The 17,134-nt window shown below is 56.3% G+C and overlaps 1 protein-coding gene across 8 annotated transcripts in view; it reads left to right on the plus strand.

Moving 5' to 3' along the window:
• GTF2IRD1 (GTF2I repeat domain containing 1) overlaps nt 1-17,134 on the plus strand; it is a 101,838-nt gene that overhangs the window by 64,502 nt on the left and 20,202 nt on the right. For 7 of the 8 annotated variants that reach the window (XM_025864613.2, XM_025864615.2, XM_073884177.1 and 4 more), the window contains 6 exons: nt 298-481; nt 6,009-6,058; nt 6,284-6,340; nt 7,611-7,694; nt 10,988-11,171; nt 11,679-11,707. In XM_025864613.2, the coding sequence (XP_025720398.2) occupies nt 298-481; nt 6,009-6,058; nt 6,284-6,340; nt 7,611-7,694; nt 10,988-11,171; nt 11,679-11,707 (588 nt within the window). The remainder of the gene's footprint in view (nt 1-297; nt 482-6,008; nt 6,059-6,283; nt 6,341-7,610; nt 7,695-10,987; nt 11,172-11,678; nt 11,708-17,134) is intronic. The other variant, XM_073884176.1, reaches the window with a different exon arrangement.

A 17,134-nucleotide genomic window follows, 5' to 3' on the forward strand; every position in this document is an offset into this window, starting at 1 on the left:
TTGTGCACTGCCTGGCTACGAGGGTTTGGGGGTCCCACTGACTCGGGTTCGCATCCCCCAGCTCTGGGCTCCGCCACCTGAGTCCTGTCCCCCTCTGAGCTCCTGGTCTCTTACCTGCAGACTGGGGTCACGGTACCCACCTCTCAGGACGGTTGGGGGGTCAACTAAGCACTGACTCTCAAGAGAGCCCTGGCACATGCACCCCCCCACCCCGGCCCTGCACAGACGCGGGAGGCTAGAGCCGGGGCTCGTGCCCTTATAGCCCTGGATGGCCCTACAGCAGCCATGTCTCTGCAGCCAAGGCCATTGGCATCTCGGAGCCCGTCAAGGTGCCCTACTCCAAGTTCCTGATGTACCCTGAGGAGCTGTTTGTGGTGGGGCTGCCTGAAGGCATCTCCCTCCGCAGGCCCAACTGCTTCGGGATTGCCAAGCTCCGGAAGATCCTGGAGGCCAGCAACAGCATCCAGTTTGTCATCAAGAGGTAAGGCTTGGCCGTGTTCACAGGGGGCCCCTCCAGGGTGGCCCGGCGCCTGGGAGTGGCGCCAGAGTGCCATCTTCGTCTTCAGGTCAGGGCAGACTTTTTTGTTGTTTGGACACAGTGGGGCGTTAGATAAGGTTTGGCCACAGTTGGGCAGGCGGGAGGTTGCCCAGACCCTGCCCGGGCCTGCCAGACCCGAAGCAACCCGCCTGTTTGTCTCCATGTGCAGTGAGAATCTGCTCGCCGGCTTCCTTTCCTGGACCGTTCTGCACATTCTCTGGGCGTGTGTTGGTATCCTGGGTCGGGGGCATCAGGGCACTGCTGAGGGCAGAGGCCCATTGTCCCAGGGTTGGAAAATATGGGGGTGGCGGGTCCTTTCTGTTTCCCTGGGCATCTCGTTTTTGTCTTCGAGGGCCCAGTGGAGCTCCGCATATCCCCGCCCATGAGCCCAGCTCAGACATACAGTCCCTGTGGAAAAGATGGAGGCAGCTATTGATTTGAGGCTGGGGTGGGGGGGGTCTGGGGTGACCTGTTTGTTGCTACTGTGTGATACTATTATGTCAGTTGAGGCTTGGTTTGCTTGAAAGTGACAAAGAGGAGAGTCCTAAGGGTTTGTTCCCCCTAGGGGAGTAGATGGCCCCCAAATTGGGAGATTCATGGCATCCTTCATGGCAGGTGATGGGGCGTGGGGCAGGGTGCTCTCCCACGGTGGCCTGGTTTGCACCAGGAGGAACGAGGAGGGGGGGTACTCCAAGAAACACAAATAATGCACATGTGATTCCTTCCTTCGGCAAATACATCTGAGTGCCAACTGCGGGCCAGGCTGTGAGAAGCAGCGCATGCCGAGGTCTGCCCTCGAGTTGGCCAGTCTCATTGACTAAAACTACCATCTAATGTCAGGTAGAGATAAACGCTAGGACCTAGCGTCTGGGGGCAGAGAGGGGCAGGAGGAATCTATCTAAGGAAGCGAGGCATGCCGATATCTGGTGGGAGAGCGTTCAGGCAGAGGGAAGAGCAGGTGCAAAGGCCCCGGGGCAGGGGCATGCTTGCGTGTTTGAAGACCAGTGACATGCCGGTGTGGCCGCACACAGTGAGCGAGGGAAGGGTGGGAAAGCCTAGGAGGGAGCAGGGGCCGGATCATGCATGGTCCTGGCCTGGCTTAAAGAGTTCGGGTTTTATTTTACATTGAATGAAAACTCACTGGAAGATTCCGAGGAGAGTATGACATGATCTGGTCTTTATTTTTTTTCCTCCAGCTGTGAGGTAGAAAGGGACCTGGGGGCTATGGGCAGGGGCGGAAGCAGGGACCAGCAAGAAGGCTTTGCTCTGGCCCCGGACACAGGGTGGTGGCAGGTGGAAAACGGGACTCACCCCTGCTCAGGGGAGAGGATGGGGTGGAGACAGGATGTCGGGAGCTAAATGTCCTGAATGTCCTGATTCAGGAGGGACATGCCACAGGGCGGCCGCCTGCCACATCCATCCTCCAGACGGAGAACCAGAAGCACTTGGGCGGCTCAGCGGGGGGAGCCAAGTTCACGGCACATCCTCACGAGCTGACCTTTCTCATTGTTCAGTGCAGACACAGCTTCTCAGTCTCCTGTGCTCACGAGCATTTTCTCACGCCACTTCATACTTAGAAAGGGAGGTGGGTTACCCTGGTGGCTCTCTGTCAGACTTGAGAGACCAGCTCCTGGGTCTGAGTCCGGACCGCCCGCTCCTCCCCGTGACCTTGGGCAGCTTGCTCCAGGGTGTTAAACAGGAAGCACCGTACCACTTCCCAGAGTGGCAGTGGAAGTCGAGGCTCAGCGAAGGGCTGGCACACTCAGTACTCGATCGAGATGGGTTTGGTTTTTTTTTTTTTTTCCCTCCTAACGTCAGGTTTATTGGAGTTTAATGACATAGAGCAAAATTCACCGTTTTTAGGTGTATACCCCTTTGAACTTTGGCAAGCTCGTATGTCATATAACCACCACCACCATCAAGATATGGGACAGTCCTATCACCCCGAAACCTTCCCTTGTGTCCCTTTGTGGGCCACCCTAGCCCTTGGCAACCGCCGACGTATCTTCTGTCATCGTTTTGCCTTTTCCAGAACATCCTACAAGTACAGTGATTCGGTGGCTGCCTTTTGAGTTGGCTCCTTTCACTTAGCTTTTGAGATTCATTCATGTGGTTGCCTGGATTTGGATTTCGTGTCTTTAAAAATATATCCGTTTTAAAAAGTAAGTTTAACTGATTCCAGTTTCCTGAAAGCGAAGCAAAGAATAGGACTCACGTAGGAGAGCGTGATGAGCTTTGCCGGGCGCAGCATTCGGGGGTGGCCTCGCTGGGTGATTCTGAGAGATTGAGCCCTTAGTATATTTATTTTGTCGTTTCTCATTTTTAAAATCGGCAGAACAAAATAAAATAAAAATCAGAAAATACTGTTGGGTATATGAAGCATAAAAGAGCCACTTGTCATTGATCTTACTTTAGAGAAGGGTGCCTTTGGGGGGCGGTGATGTAAATGTTCTGGAATCAGGTGGAAGTACAGCTGTATCAATGATTTCATGAACACACTAAAAACCACGGATTGGCGTACTTTTTTTTTTTTTTAAGATTTTTATTTTATTTATTTATTTATTTGAGAGAGAGAGAGAGAGAGAGAGAGAATGAGAGACAGAGAGCACGAGAGGGAAGAGGGTCAGAGGGAGAAGCAGACTCCCTCCTGAGCAGGGAGCCCGATGCGGGACTCGATCCCGGGACTCCAGGATCTTGACCTGAGCCGAAGGCAGTCGCCTAACCAACTGAGCCACCCAGGCGCCCGGATTGGCGTACTTTGAAAGTGAATTTTATGGCATGTAAGTTCCATCTCAATAGAGCATCCATATTCATCTTCTGTATATTTGTGTGTATGTGCATACTGGTCTGCTGGAGTTGCCATAACATAACATCACAGATGGGGGGGTGCTGACACAGCAGAAATTTATTTCTCATCGTTCTGGAGGCTGCAAGTCCAAGGTCAAGGTGCTGGCAGGTTTGGTTTCTCCCGAGGCCTGTCGTCTTCACTGTGCCTCCAAGTCGCCTTTTCTCTGTGTGCACACATCCCTGGTGTCTCTTTCCATGTGACCTAATCTCTTCTTATAAGGGCACCAGGCAGGGGATGAGGGCCCCCCATGATGTCCTCATTGAAATTTAACCACCTCTTTAAAGACCCCTTCTTCAAATACAGTCACATTCCAAGGTACTGCAGGGGGGTCAGGGCTTTGAAATTTGAAGGGGACACAGTTCAGGCCATAAAAACAGAGAGTTGACCCTTGAACAATATGGGGGTTAGGAGTGCCGACCCCCCCTCTGAGCCCCTGTGTATAACTTTTGACTCCCCAAAAACCTAGCTACTTAGATCTGAAACAAATGTAACATTATCACTATAAGCAGATAAGGGGCGCCTGGGTGGCTCAGTTGGTTAAGCATCTGCCTTTGGTTCAGGTCGTGATCTCGGGGTCCTGGGATTGAGTCCCGTGCCAGGCTACACGCTTGACAGGTCATCTACTTGAGATTCTCCCTCTCCCTCTGCCCCTCCCCCCTAAAATAAATAAATAAATCTTTAAGAAAGAAAAAAAAAACCCATAACTACTAATAGCCTACTGTTGACCAAAAGCCTTACCAATAACATAAACAGGTGATTACCATGTATTTTATGTTATATATATAATATACCGCATTATTACAATAAAGTAAGCTAGAAAAATGAAAACATAAAGAGAAAATATAAAGAGGAGAAAACGAATTTACAGTACTGTATCGAAGAAAACGCGCATATAAGTGGACCCATGCAGTTCAAACCCGTGTTGTTCAAGGGTTAGCTGCGTGTTTATATATATGAGAAACCACCTGCAGGAGACATCACTCACCGATTGTCACTCTTTCTGCTTGCACCTGACCTCCACCTCCTTCTAAACATATTCTTCTATACCTTCTTCTGGGCAGAGGGTCCCTTGCTTTCATCCAATTCTCCAAGGTTAAGAAACCCTTTGGAAATTGAAAATCATGGGTGGATTCACACAGACAGGAGACCGCTACCCACGGAAGTCAAGGTGGAAGGTTCTGGTTCATGTAGTGCTACAGGGCGTTCCGATACTGACCACCCGGCATTAGCAGACCCTAGCTGCAAGTTCAGGGGTCCCTAGGCCACCTACACTTCTGAGCAAATGGCTCAAAGTCCAGGGCTCCCCATGGCTCCCCGGGGCTCAATAATTAGCTAGAAAACCTCACAGAACTCAGGAAAGTGCTGCATTACAATTACAGTTTTATATCAAGGATACTAATCAAGACCAGCCAAATAGAGAGACACAAAAGCCAAGGTCCCCATGATATCAGGACATGTCACCCTCCAGCACCGAGCTTCAGTGCCCACGATTTTTACTGGGATTCGTGCTTGACTGGGTCATGGGCTGTGTGATTGAGCTCCATCTGCAGCCGCCTCCCCTCCCTAGAAATCAGGGGGGTGGGCGGGTATCAGGTGGCTCGAAGCCCCAGTCCTCTGATCATAGGGTCCGCCTTCCAGAATCCTCGGTCATCTCGTTAGCATAAACTCAGGTGTGATCCCAGCGTCCCACCAGGAATAAGAACTCAGATATTCCTGTCCCTCGAGAAATACCAAAGATGAGAGGTTACCTTCCAGGACCCAGGACAAGGGCCAAACTCTTTATTATACAGCACTGACTCTGAATGCCCTGTTTTCACTACAGATCTGTCCAGCTGGAGCAGCCTGTCTGCTTAAGAGAGGGAGGCATGGTCTGGAGTGTGTGGCAAACTGGGGGCCTCGGGGAGGTCAGGCGGCCAGTGGATGAGGACTTGGTGCCTCTCTGGCAGCAGGACCTGGGTATCCGGAGAGGTGGCCAGGTGAGGGGGCACGGGCCTTGATGGACCCCTGCCCCTTCCCGCTGTGTGGCTTTGGGCCCCTTACTCACCTTCTCAGTGCTTGTCTCCTCATCCTGTAAATGAGGCGGTGGAAACAGTACCCGCCTCCAGCATGCAGAGAGGGCTCCACGACATCTGGGAAGGGCTTTGTGGGGTCTCGAGATACAGACGTGAGTGCAAAGCGGGGGTTGGTCCCCAAGGCCCTGACTCCGAGTGCCCACGGCAGCTCTCAGATGTCCCCCAGAAACCCCCGACTTTCCCTGCCCCTCCGAGATCTTGCCACATGGTCAGCCCCAGCTGCTTCTCTGTGCTTCAGACTGGCCCCGTGGGAAGCGTCCCGGAACCGAGTGACGGTGTCCCCTCCGTTTGGTCTGGGTCGGGCCACCCTCCCTCTGGGCTGGATCCTCAGAGCCCAGCACAGCCCCCCGATCTCGGGTGTGGGTCTGCAGGACAGGTGCAGGGGCTTGGGGGGGGGCGGGGGGGAAGGGACGGGGACCCCAGACCTGGGCTGTCCAGAGCTGGGAGGGCCTGTTGCTCAGCTGTGTAGACGGAGGCTCTGGTGCAGAATAAGGCTGTACAAGGAGGGCCAGAGGGGCCTCAATAACTGCCCTGCTGTGGTGTTTTCCAGGCCCGAGCTGCTCACCGAGGGAGTCAAAGAGCCCATCACGGACAGCCAAGGTACCCCGCGCAGGGTCACGGGCTGAGGCGCTAGCCGGGTGCGGGAGGGGTCCCAGCTCTGTGCCCCCGTCCCTCATCCTTCCTCTAGCCTGGTCCCACCTCCCCTAGCATCCCCCACCGCCCTCCCCATCAGGTTCCCCGCCCCCCAAAGATACCACCTCCGTCCCGGGGTCCGGGAGCTGGCTGCTCACCCTGGCTTCTCTCCCCCCCCTCCCCCGCCCCCAGAGAGGGATTCCGGGGACCCTCTTGTGGACGAGAGCCTGAAGAGACAGGGTTTCCAAGGTAAGGTGGCAGCTCAGGATGGGGTCAGCTGTCCCAGTTCCATGACCTTGACCTGGCTTGGTTGACCAGGCTGTGGGTGGGAGGGGCTGGCCCCCGACGTCAGGGCCTGGGGGTCTGTGTGAGGCTGGCTGTCAGGTGGGGCAGGAAGAAGAGGCTCCATAAGGGTGTCGGGGCAGCAGGGTGCAGGAGCCGGCCCTCCATATCAGACAGTCAGCTGTCTTCTCAATGCCCGAAGCCAAAGGGGGGCGAGGGCCCCGAGGGCCGGGGGGTTCTGTGGTGGAGAACTGTGGCTGGGCCAGGAAGGGCCGAGAGGCAGTGAGCAGGGAGAAAGCTGGATGGAAGGTAGGAGAAGCTTGAACCAATGCAAGCGGCTTGGCAGGCAGGAGAGACAGAAGCAGGAAGTCCCACATGCGTGTGGGGACAGCTCCAGGGTGTGGCCATGAGTCCCCGAGGCCGGGTTGTTCCCCAGGTGGCCCCTGGCTGGTCCCTGTGGCTCTGAGGGGAGAGAGAGAGAGAGAGGTCAGCGAGACCAGCGACAGGAGGGGCCAGCCCAGGGAGTAGGGCGTCCAGAGATAGGACCCAGATCCCGGAGGGGGGCTGCTCCCTGCCCCATTTCTCTCTCTCTCTCTCTCTCTCTCTCTCTCTCTCTCTGTCTCCCGCCGGGCAGCCGGAACTGGCTACAATGAGGTGTCCTCACAGCGCTCAACCCATCCGTGGCTCCTCATGCACAGCCTCACAGCAGATGGGAGTCCTCACCACGCCCCCCACCCCCAGCCGCCTAGAGGTCCACTCCCTCCCTCCCTCCCTCACCTTTCTCTCTCCCCAGGCAGTGCCAGGCTGCAGTCTCTCGGGGTCAGGGGCCCATCCGGGGTCCCCACGGCATGGGCTGGCACGTGGACTCCTTTACCGACGCCTCCCGGCTGAGGGACTGACCAGGGGTGGCCCTCCGCACCGGCCCCACCAAAGCCCCAGAACCTGCTCCCCCTCATGGGGCCTCTCACTGCCTGGGCTGATTGACTGCTTGGGCGGTTTTCAAATGTCAACAATTAATTTCCCACTCATGGCTGTTGTCACAACCGCGTGGGTCCTTCCGGAAAAACACACATCTCTGCCTGGATGTTCCTTCTGAAGGACTCTGAGGGCCCCACTCTGAGGATCTGATAATTGCCAGAGAAGGAGCTCCCCATCATTAGAAAATCATATTCCTCAAAAGTCCCCAAGTGCCTTTTAATTTAACAGCCCCAATCCATAATTGTTTTTCACTTTGCAGAAAATTATGACGCTAGACTCTCGCGCATCGACATCGCCAACACGCTGAGGGAGCAAGTCCAGGATCTGTTCAATAAGAAATACGGTGAGCCCCGGGGTGCCCAGGAGGGAGGGCAGCCCGGCCGCCATGGGAAGTGAGGCGGGAGCTTCCTACTCGTAGCCGTGGTCATTTCCGGGAAAACCACTCCCTCACGTTCGGACATTTCTTGAGCACCTACTATGTGCCAGGCGCTGGGGATAAAGCATTGAAGGAAAAAGAGAGCCTGCCTTCTTGGGCCCTGTAGACCAGCGAGGTGAGACAGAGATTCAGTAACTACACCAAATCCAGTAACGAAAGGGCCCCGTTCCACGATTTCGCAGGAAAAGAGCAAGCTGCTCAAGAGAGAATAACTTGGATTGGGAGCCAGGGAGGCCTCTTTAAACAAAGAACTGAAGGGTGGGTAAGGAGTTCATCTCTCAGAGAAGGAAGGGCAGGCCAGCTGAGGCAAGAGCATGTGCAAAGGCCCTGAGGCTTGTCCTAGGAACGGACAGGAAGCTGAAGTGGGGAAGTGGGGCTGGAGGGGAGGGGCCCTGGAGAGGTGGCCGGGACACAGACCCCGTCACCTAGGGCCTTCGAAGGAACCATGGTCTCACTTTTGTCTTTTGTTGGGAGTTCTCGAGTGACAGAAGGCACTCTGTAGTTTTAAAGTATCTTCCTGGCTGCCCACAAGGGAGGTGAACGGGTGCGAGAGGGCAGGGCTGTGCGATCAGCTCGGAACCACACAATCTGTAGTGATGACAGGCTGGCTGGGCCCTGGCAGGGATGCTGGAGGAAGGTGGATGGAATGGAGCTGAGCTGCAGAGGTAGAGTCGGGAGGTGCCGAGTTGGTGGGGAGCAGGGAGGCGGGGGGAGGGGGGGAGGCATCCCGTAGAATCTGGCTTGAAGAAAACAAGCTCGTGCGGTTAAGGTGCTTTATGGCCTCAAGTAAAACAAACAGGCTCCTGACTCAGTTCCTACAACCACAGACCAGATCAGCCTGCACCGGGCCACCTAAAGTAACAATGGCCTTTATTCTTGTGGTGTCCGTGAGTCAGGAGTCTGGGAGTGGCTCAGGGGGTGGCTCGCCTTCGGAGTCTGTCCTGGGGTTGTAGTCAGAAGGTGGCTGAAGCTGGAGTCACCTTGACAGCTTCTTGCTCCTGTGTGACCCCTGGGCCGGGGACCCAGCCGGCGCTGGAATGGCTGGGCCCCTCAGGCCTCTGTCCCCGTTTCTGTGCCATCTTCCCACATGGACTCTCCAGTGTAGCGACCCCACGGTGGCTGGATTTGCCAGCCAGGTGGACGCCGTCGCCTTTTGTGTCCCAGCCTCAGAGCCTCTGCCATACTCTGTTGGTCGAGGTAATTACGAAGTCCTGCCCAGGTTCAAGGGGAGGGGACACAGACCCCCAGTTCTCTGTGAGGGAGTGTCGACGTGACGCTAAGAGGAGTGTGTGGGGTGGGAGGAATGTTGGTGCAGCTGTCTCTGGACAGTATTAATGGCCACAGCTCACAGCCTGGGAAGTCTAGCAGGAGAGCAGCCTTCAGGATCAACTGGATCCAGCAGTTCAGAGCTAATCCTTGGTGTCTTTCCACCATGTTGGCATCAGTCTCAGGCTGGCTTCCCGCCACAGCAGGTTGAGACATCCCACCTACACCTTGAGTAAGGAAGGAGAGGGCTGGCTCTTCTGAGGCCTTTCTCCAGAGAGCCAGGGGTTTCTTTCCTAGAATTCCCTCCCCTTGTTTCTCATTGGTCCCCACTGAGTCACATGTCCATTCCTCACTCAGTCCCTGTGGCAGGGAAACACCACATGCTCACTGGGTGATGGGGACCTATCACTGTGACAAGGGAGAGAGGGGGGTTGGAGCACACGGGCCCGCAGACAGGCAGACACCCACCCCACACTGTCAGCTAGAGAGAAGGGGCAGCGCCTTCATCAAGGAGGGGTAGCTTGAGGGGGAAAGGATGGGTGCCATCTTGGATGTGTTGAGTATGAGGGCTGAGTAGAGATGACCCATAGGCAAGTGGGGATCCAGTCTGCTGTTCAGGAGAAGTGTCTGGATTGGATGTAAAACTTAGGCCAGGGGGGTAGAGGAGCAAAAAAGAGGACCCAGACCAAAGGCTAAGGAGCCCTGGTGTTTAGAGGTCAGGTCCAGGTGGCGGCATGGGGTCACAGACTTCAAGGGGAGGGCTTCAGGGAGGGGAGCATGGTCATCTGTGCCAAACTCTGTCGAGAGAAGGGCAGGTGTCTACTGGATTTGGCTACACGGAGGCCATCGGTCATTGTAGCAAGGGCCGTTTGGGAGGTGAGGATCTCTTCGCCATCGCATATAACCTAGTCAGCAGCATGGTCAGGATAAAGAATTAAAAACAGGCTGCAGATCCGTCAAGACAGAGTCGGTGAGCGGCCACCAGGGCTCGGGGAGGCAGGACGGGGAGAGACTGCAGATGGCCACAGGGTTTCTTCCCAGAGTGATGAACGTGTCCTGGAACTAGCTCGTGGTGAGAATTTCACAACCTCATGTGTATACGAAAAAATGCCTGGATTGTACACTTTAAAATGGTCGGCTTTATGGTATGGAAATTTTATCTCAATGAAAAAAAAAAAACACAAAAATGGGCAGGAACAATGGTCAGGGGTCATAGGAAGCCACTGAGATTCTGTACGTGGGGGATGGAGATGACATATCAGGCTCTGAGTTCCCTAGGAGCCAGAGCAAAAAGGGAAATGAGTCCAGTTATACCAGTCCCCGTATCCTTGAGATAAAAATTAGCTTCTTGCACAGAGAGGGTTCCAACTGTTCTTCCTCATGCTGAGAGGTGCAGAGATTTCTGCATCCTGTCTTCATAAAGGGACACCCTGCAACGCAGGGATGACGCTCTCAGTGGGCCCCTTGGAGGGATCGCAGTGAGCTCCTTCCCTCTGTCCAGGAGGGACCCCAAATGCAGTCTGCCCTCAGGCCGGGCGGGTCCCGAACCAGAGTGAGGCAGAGCCCTCGGGGGCTGATGGAGGGTCAGGCGTTGTAGGAAAGGGCCAGCCATGCACACAGGTCCCATCCTCCATGTGGGCCTGCAGATTCTCAGGCCGAGAGGCCGAGGAACCTGAGCCACTACCCTCTCCCCTGTGGCTGAAGCCCCACGTGCCCTGCCCGTTCCTCCACCCCACCCGGACACGCTCAGTACCCCTGCACCACCCACTCCCTAACTCCCAGCCCCCACCGATTGTGCCTTCCCACGGGGCTACATGCCAGCCGCCATACCCCCACCCCCAACGCACACACCTTCCCATCACGCTTGCGCCCTGCGTCCACACACCAGCCCTGCTCTGGCTCCTGATGACCTGTCCTCCATCCCTCCTCCACAGGAGAAGCCCTGGGCATCAAGTACCCCGTCCAGGTCCCCTACAAGCGGATCAAGAGTAACCCCGGCTCGGTGATCATTGAGGGGCTCCCCCCAGGAATCCCATTTCGAAAGCCCTGCACCTTTGGCTCCCAGAACCTGGAGAGGATCCTCGCAGTGGCTGACAAGATCAAGTTCACGGTCACCAGGTGCTCAGGGGAAGGGTGAGGAGGCCAGACCAGCATGGGCAGGGCCCTTGGCCTTGCCTTTGGTCTGGTCCCGCCTTTTCTGCTCTCTGGTGCCATCCTGGGTCCCGGGGAGGGGGGGGGGGCATGCAGAAGGGTGACTGCAGGCCGGCCAGGGTGCAGGGAACGCCACGTCAGCCACCACAGCAGAGGGGTGGCCTTCCCGTCACCTTACTGCCCTCCCATCCCAACCCTTGGGAGAGGCGGTCAGCCCACTTCAGAGGGGAGGACACGGAGACAGGTGATTTGCCCGGGGTCACAGAGCCAGCCAGGGCAGGGCCAGCAGGAGGCCCTGGTCACCCTCCCGCACAGCACACTGCCACGTTGTCACTGTGTCCGGCCCGAGCAGTGGCACCCTGAGCAGCTTGTTCAGATGCCATTCTGAGGCAGCCGGGGTGGGGTGGGCCCCAGACATTGCCGAAGAGCTCCCCGGTCCCCCCTTTGACACTCCTATCTCTCTTTCTCTTTCAGGCCTTTTCAAGGACTCATCCCAAAGCCTGGTAAGAGGCGCTGGCTGTGGGGCGGGGGGGAGCTGCTTGGCGTGGGAGGCCGGCCACCATGCTGGGGGCCAGAGGCCAGAGCCCAGCTTACTGTGGGACGCCAGGCCCTGCCCTTCTGTTCTCCCACCTCCTCTGGGGAGGAGGAAGGCCACACTGGAACCTCAGGCCGAGAAAAGGGGGGCGGGGGGGGCTCGGGTTGACTCGTGTGCTCTACCCGGTCAGGGTTCAGGAGGGCGGGCGCCCGGCCCTCCCCTCCCGATGAAGGGGCCTGGTTGACCTGAGTGCGTGGGTAAGCTCGGTGGCAGGCGGTTCCTAATCGCAGAGGGAGGGGTTTCTGCATCAGGCTCCACAAACTTGGTGGTGAGATGGGGGTAAGTGCTTCCTCAGCCTCAGATGGCAAGCTGCCTCTCCTGACGTCCATCTCCTCCATGGGCTGTGTCCAGGCCCTCCCAAACCCTGAAGGAGAGGGGCGCCTGGCCGGCCCGTGCCGCATCCCAGGAGATGCTGAGGGAGAGCAGAAACGCAGTGAGGCAATCTGTGTGCTCCCAGCCCCTCCTTCCAGAAGGAAGGGTCCCCATGGGGGCCTGAGCATGCAGCTGCTCGGGGGGCAGGCACAGTCATTAATGAGCTCGGGAAGCAGGAAAGGAAGTCAGTTCTGATACCTGATGTATGCTACTAGGTCAGCGCTTTGCACTATGACCTTTTCCCGTCTCCTTTTTACGGAGGAGGAAACTGAGGCCGAGGGAACATCAGTGACTCCCCCGGATGCCCCATCTCTAGTGAAGGGACTGTTGGCTCCAAAGCCTGGCTTCCCTGCAGGGAAGCCCAGTGATCTGGGTGGTATGTAACACAGAGTGGTTACGTACCTTTGCGGAGGAACACTGCAGGGGCAGAGGGTCGGCCGGCAACCTTCCCGTGGACCCCAGGGCTTCCAGGCCCTTCCTCAGACAAGGGCTTGCCCTCCGGCCCGGGGAGCTCGGCGGCCCATTGGTGCTTAGAGCAGCTTCCTGACGTCTCCAGGCCAGTCTGCCTGTCCACCCACCCCTCGGCCTGTGCTTTGGCTCTTCCGTGTGCAGAGAGAGCCCTGGGAAATGCTTTCTCTGTCCACGTGGTGTGGAAGAGGGTGGCAGGCTGCCTGAAAGAGGAGATGGGAAAGTAGCCCTTGGCCCAGCCCTAAGGGGGGGCTTGCCAACGCCTTTCCAGGCACTGGCATCCCGGGCTGGGTGGTCCCCGGGAGGGCCGGCCGGCCAGCTCCGTGCTTACTCAAGCCACTTGTCACACTGCGCTGGGAAGGTGTCCAGGCTCGCGGGGGCCTCCAGGAGTTCACAAGAGGTCACGGCCTGTCCCCAAGCCCTCCAGCAGACAATCACCAAAGCCTGACACAGGCCAGCTCCTGGGGTCCCCAGGTGAATTGGAGCTGGAGCTCTGGTGTCTGGGGGAGGCGGGACGTTAGCAGATGCCGTAGTCTAGAGGAAGGTGGGCTGAACCAGACGCAGGTGCCCTGGGCATATGGATGGTAGGGGTGGCAGATAATCTGATTTGGGTTGGGGGTCGGTGGCAGCACGTTGGCCGTGGGAAAGCACAGGCTGCTGCTCAGACAGACCTGGGTTCAAATCCCTGCACCGCCCCCCCCCCCACCTTACTACCCTTGTGACTCTGGGCTCATTATTTATCATCCCCAAGCCTCGCTTGCTCATCTGTGTGATGGAGAAACGCATACCAGCCTCCCGCGGTGATAGGAATTGGATAAACGGTGGGCAGTGACGGGCGGGCTGTGGAGGACTGTTTTTCCCCTGCTGTCCTGGGGGGGCTTCATCCCGACGCTTGGGTGAGACGTTTGTGAATCCTTCAGCCCTGGACCAGCTGTGATGGGAAGTGATCAGCCAGTGGGGGTGGTGGTGATTATTCCTGGGGCTTGGGAAGGCTTCCCAGAGGAAGTGGCATTGAGCCGGGTCTCGGAGATGAGCACGACACTGTGTGGTACTGACGCAGGGCCCAGCCTAAGTGAAGGCACAGACGGAGGGGCCATCAGGGCACGTGGCTGGGACAGGGGTAGGGAGTGAAACCAGCTTGGCCGCGTCATGGCAAAGACACAGGCTTTATCCTGGGCACAGCAGGACCTTCAAGACACTTTCCTAGTCCTTTTGCCCTCTTCCAAAAATACGGAACGGAAACTCAGAAGCGTAAGACATGTAAAATCGAACCAGATTTCTACCGAAAGCCCGCACTGCATAGTGGGAGAATCTGATCCATTTTCCTCCCCTTTTCCCTGGGCTCGTGTCCAGGTTCCAGAAGGCTTCATAGTGCCGAGGAGTTAGGGTCAGGGTGCCTACCAAGTCTTGAATATCGTGTGTCCACGTTGGTACCCACAAGACGTCCATGCAGATTTTGGAGAGATGCCCCTTGCTCCTCCTTGTTGAGGCTTCCCCAGGGCCTGGAACCTTCTAAGAAGCCCATCCGTGTAGCCACTTCCATACTGCGGAAGGTTTGAGTGTGAGCAGACCAGTGACTGGGGAAGGCCTGGTCAGTGGGGTGGTACAGGGTGGGAGTGTGGTGGGGAGGTGCAGGGGCGTGAGGCTTGGGAAGAAGGGGGCTTCCCTGGAAGGGGAGGCCCGTTAAGGATGGCTCTGAGATTTTCTAGGTGATTTATCGAAGGCTCCCATAGAAGCCTTTGCTAAGAGAACCATCTGAGAAAGTGAATGCTAAAGAAAATTATCCTTTGAAGATAAATCGGTCGTTAAACCTAGGGCTTTCACAATGCTTCCTAGAATCGTGGGCCAGGCCAGAGTGGGGAGAGGCTATGGCCATTCCTGAGCCAGCTTTGTTCTGGGTCAAAAGAGATGATCCCAAGGCCTCTAGTGTTGTCCCAACTGGGTACATCATGTCCGCCCTCAGGGCCTCAGTTTCCCCCCAGGCGCCTGGCTAATGATGGACTTGGACCAAGTCTCAGAGGACGGTGGGTGGGATTTGGGGGCCTCTGGTCAGGGGACCTGTGGGCCAGTGGCTTGACAGATCCCTAGGGGGTCGGAATGCTGGCTGGAGGGATCCTGGTGGGGGGACCTGCGGCTGCAGAGGGATGGTGGGGCCAGGCCCTCCACTTGTATCAGCATGAACTCCAGTCCTGCCTTCAGTGGGCCCAGGCGACCCAGGTGTGACCTCAGGAGCCCTAGCGAGTGAGGCCCAGGAGAGATCCACGCCATTGGAGCTGCTGTGTTAAAGCAGGGAGGCAAGTGCCTGGGGACAGCACTAAGAGTCCCTCAGAGTCCCTCAGAGCCCCAGGCATCCTGCTCTCGGGCACAGATGTGCACCAGGGGCCACAGGCCACACTTCCGCAAACACGAGCGCAGTGGTCATGTTTGCTCCGGAGGGGGATCTGGGTGGGCCTGGCACCAACTCAAGGCACTCTCTCCAAACCGAGGGGCCCACAGCCGTGAACACCCAGCCCAGCAATGCAGGCTGTTCGGGGTAATGCTGGTTGTGGTGACACAGGAAGGAGAGGCCCTCCGCCCAGGGGGCTGGGGTAGTAACAATCACAGAACATTCTAGTAAGTCATAAAAACCTGAAGGGAAATGCAGATAGGTGCCCACGGTGGAAATTTGGAAAACATAGAAATCTTAAGTGCCCAGATGGCCGTTCGTTTTTAGGATGATACATTTCTTCCAGCTTTTCCCCCAAGCTTATTAACTGTACATCTCGCTGTTGTTCTTTCTGTAAATTTACATGCATACACGCTGAAAACATAAGCATTTTCTGATGTTTTTAAGATGCCTTCCGACATTCCCTCATCAGGCTTTTATGACAGTGATGCCACTGGTCCTGTCCCCCAACCATTGGACGTTGGACAACTGCCCACACCGTGGACACCTAACCTCTACATCGTGCTTGTGATCTGCCGGTCACAAGGCCTTCCCATAGCAGCACACGGGATCTCCCCCAATAACCAATCTTACAGGAAGAAACTGAGTTTCAGAGAGGTTAAGAAACTCACTGAAGGTCACAGAGCTGGTGCCCCGTGCCTCCCCGAGCTTTCATCCACGCTGGGTGGCTCTTTGCTGCCCCCTCCTGGCTGCCGGCCTCTCTAACATGGGCCCTGCCTCTCTCACCCTTGAGACTCCCAGTTAATCCTTGGGGTTTATGTATATGCACAACAAAAATACATTGTCAGACAAGTGTGCGGCTCTTGATCTCAGGGTTGTGAATTTGAGCCCCACGTTGGGTGTAGAGATTCCTTTAAAAAAAAATAATATGTAAGGGCGCCTGCGTGGCTCTCGCGGTTAGGTGTTTGCCTTCGGCTCAGGTCGTGATCCCAGGGTCCTGGGGATCGAGCCCCACGTCGAGCTCCCTGCTCAGCAGGGAGTCTGCTTCTCCCTCTCCTGCTCCTTCCCCCTATTTGTGCGCTCTCTCTCTCTCTCTCTCTCTCAAATAGATTTAAAAAATATATATGTGTATATTGCCTGCTTTATGGCAAGCAGAATCTAGGAATACAAAATAGACCAAAAAATCTCTACCCTCGTGGAGCTTATTTTCTAGTGAGGGAGATAAATGAGATAAATAAGGACAAAGAGCAATGTATTTAATAGTGACAAATGCCATGGAGACATACAACACAGGACTATCAGAAGGACAATTTCAGATAGGTCAGAAGGAGTTAAGACCTGAAGGAGGTGAGGGTATGAGCCATGTAGAGACCCCAGTCGAAGCATCTAGAGAGGGAGTCAGTGCAAAGGCCCAGAGGCCCTGGACATATTTTGGAAGTAGGGCTAACGGGATTGCTGATGCAGTGAGTGTGGGGTGTGAGCGAAAGATTTTGTCCTGAGCAGCTAGTGGGCGAGAGGGGTCAGGATCTGAGTGTCACCAAATTAGACACCCAAGTGGCCGGGTTGGACAGGCAGATCTTTAAATCAGAGAGGGCATCTTGCTGCACACATGCAGGTGGGGGCCATTCCGCACGTCGCGTGTTTTAGTCAGGAAGCTGGATCACCGTGGGGATGAGTGTGGACAATTCGGAGCGGTCCAAGGATGAGTCCTGGGCCCTCCTGCATTCGGGTGTTGGAGAGAGGAGGAGAGACAGGCGGCCAGAAGCCAAGTGAGAGACTTGGAGAGTGGCCACCTGAGCCAGATGCTGCGTGCAAGGTCAAGTATGGGAGACCTGAGACTGGCCTGGCCCATGGGGTTGAGCCACCCCCAGAGGTCATGGGCAGTGCGGTTAGGAGCCGTTCCGGGGAGGGGACTTGAGTGGAGTAGGAGGGAATGAGAGCAGAGAAATGGGTCGCTCCAGGGCCAGGAGAGAGGTGGGGCGGGTCTGCAGGCTGAAACGGGATCAGGAGCGGGTTTTAGAGGTAAGAATAGCCACAGCGTGATTTTAGAGAAATGAGTGATGGGGGTGGGGAGGGGCAAGAGGAGGGAGGGACACGGCCGCCCCCCTC

Source organism: Callorhinus ursinus, unplaced genomic scaffold (genome assembly GCF_003265705.2).
Source record: "Callorhinus ursinus isolate GAN/ISIS: 27379988/994484 unplaced genomic scaffold, GSC_fseal_2.0 scaffold55, whole genome shotgun sequence".
Classification (NCBI taxonomy): domain Eukaryota; kingdom Metazoa; phylum Chordata; class Mammalia; order Carnivora; family Otariidae; genus Callorhinus; species Callorhinus ursinus.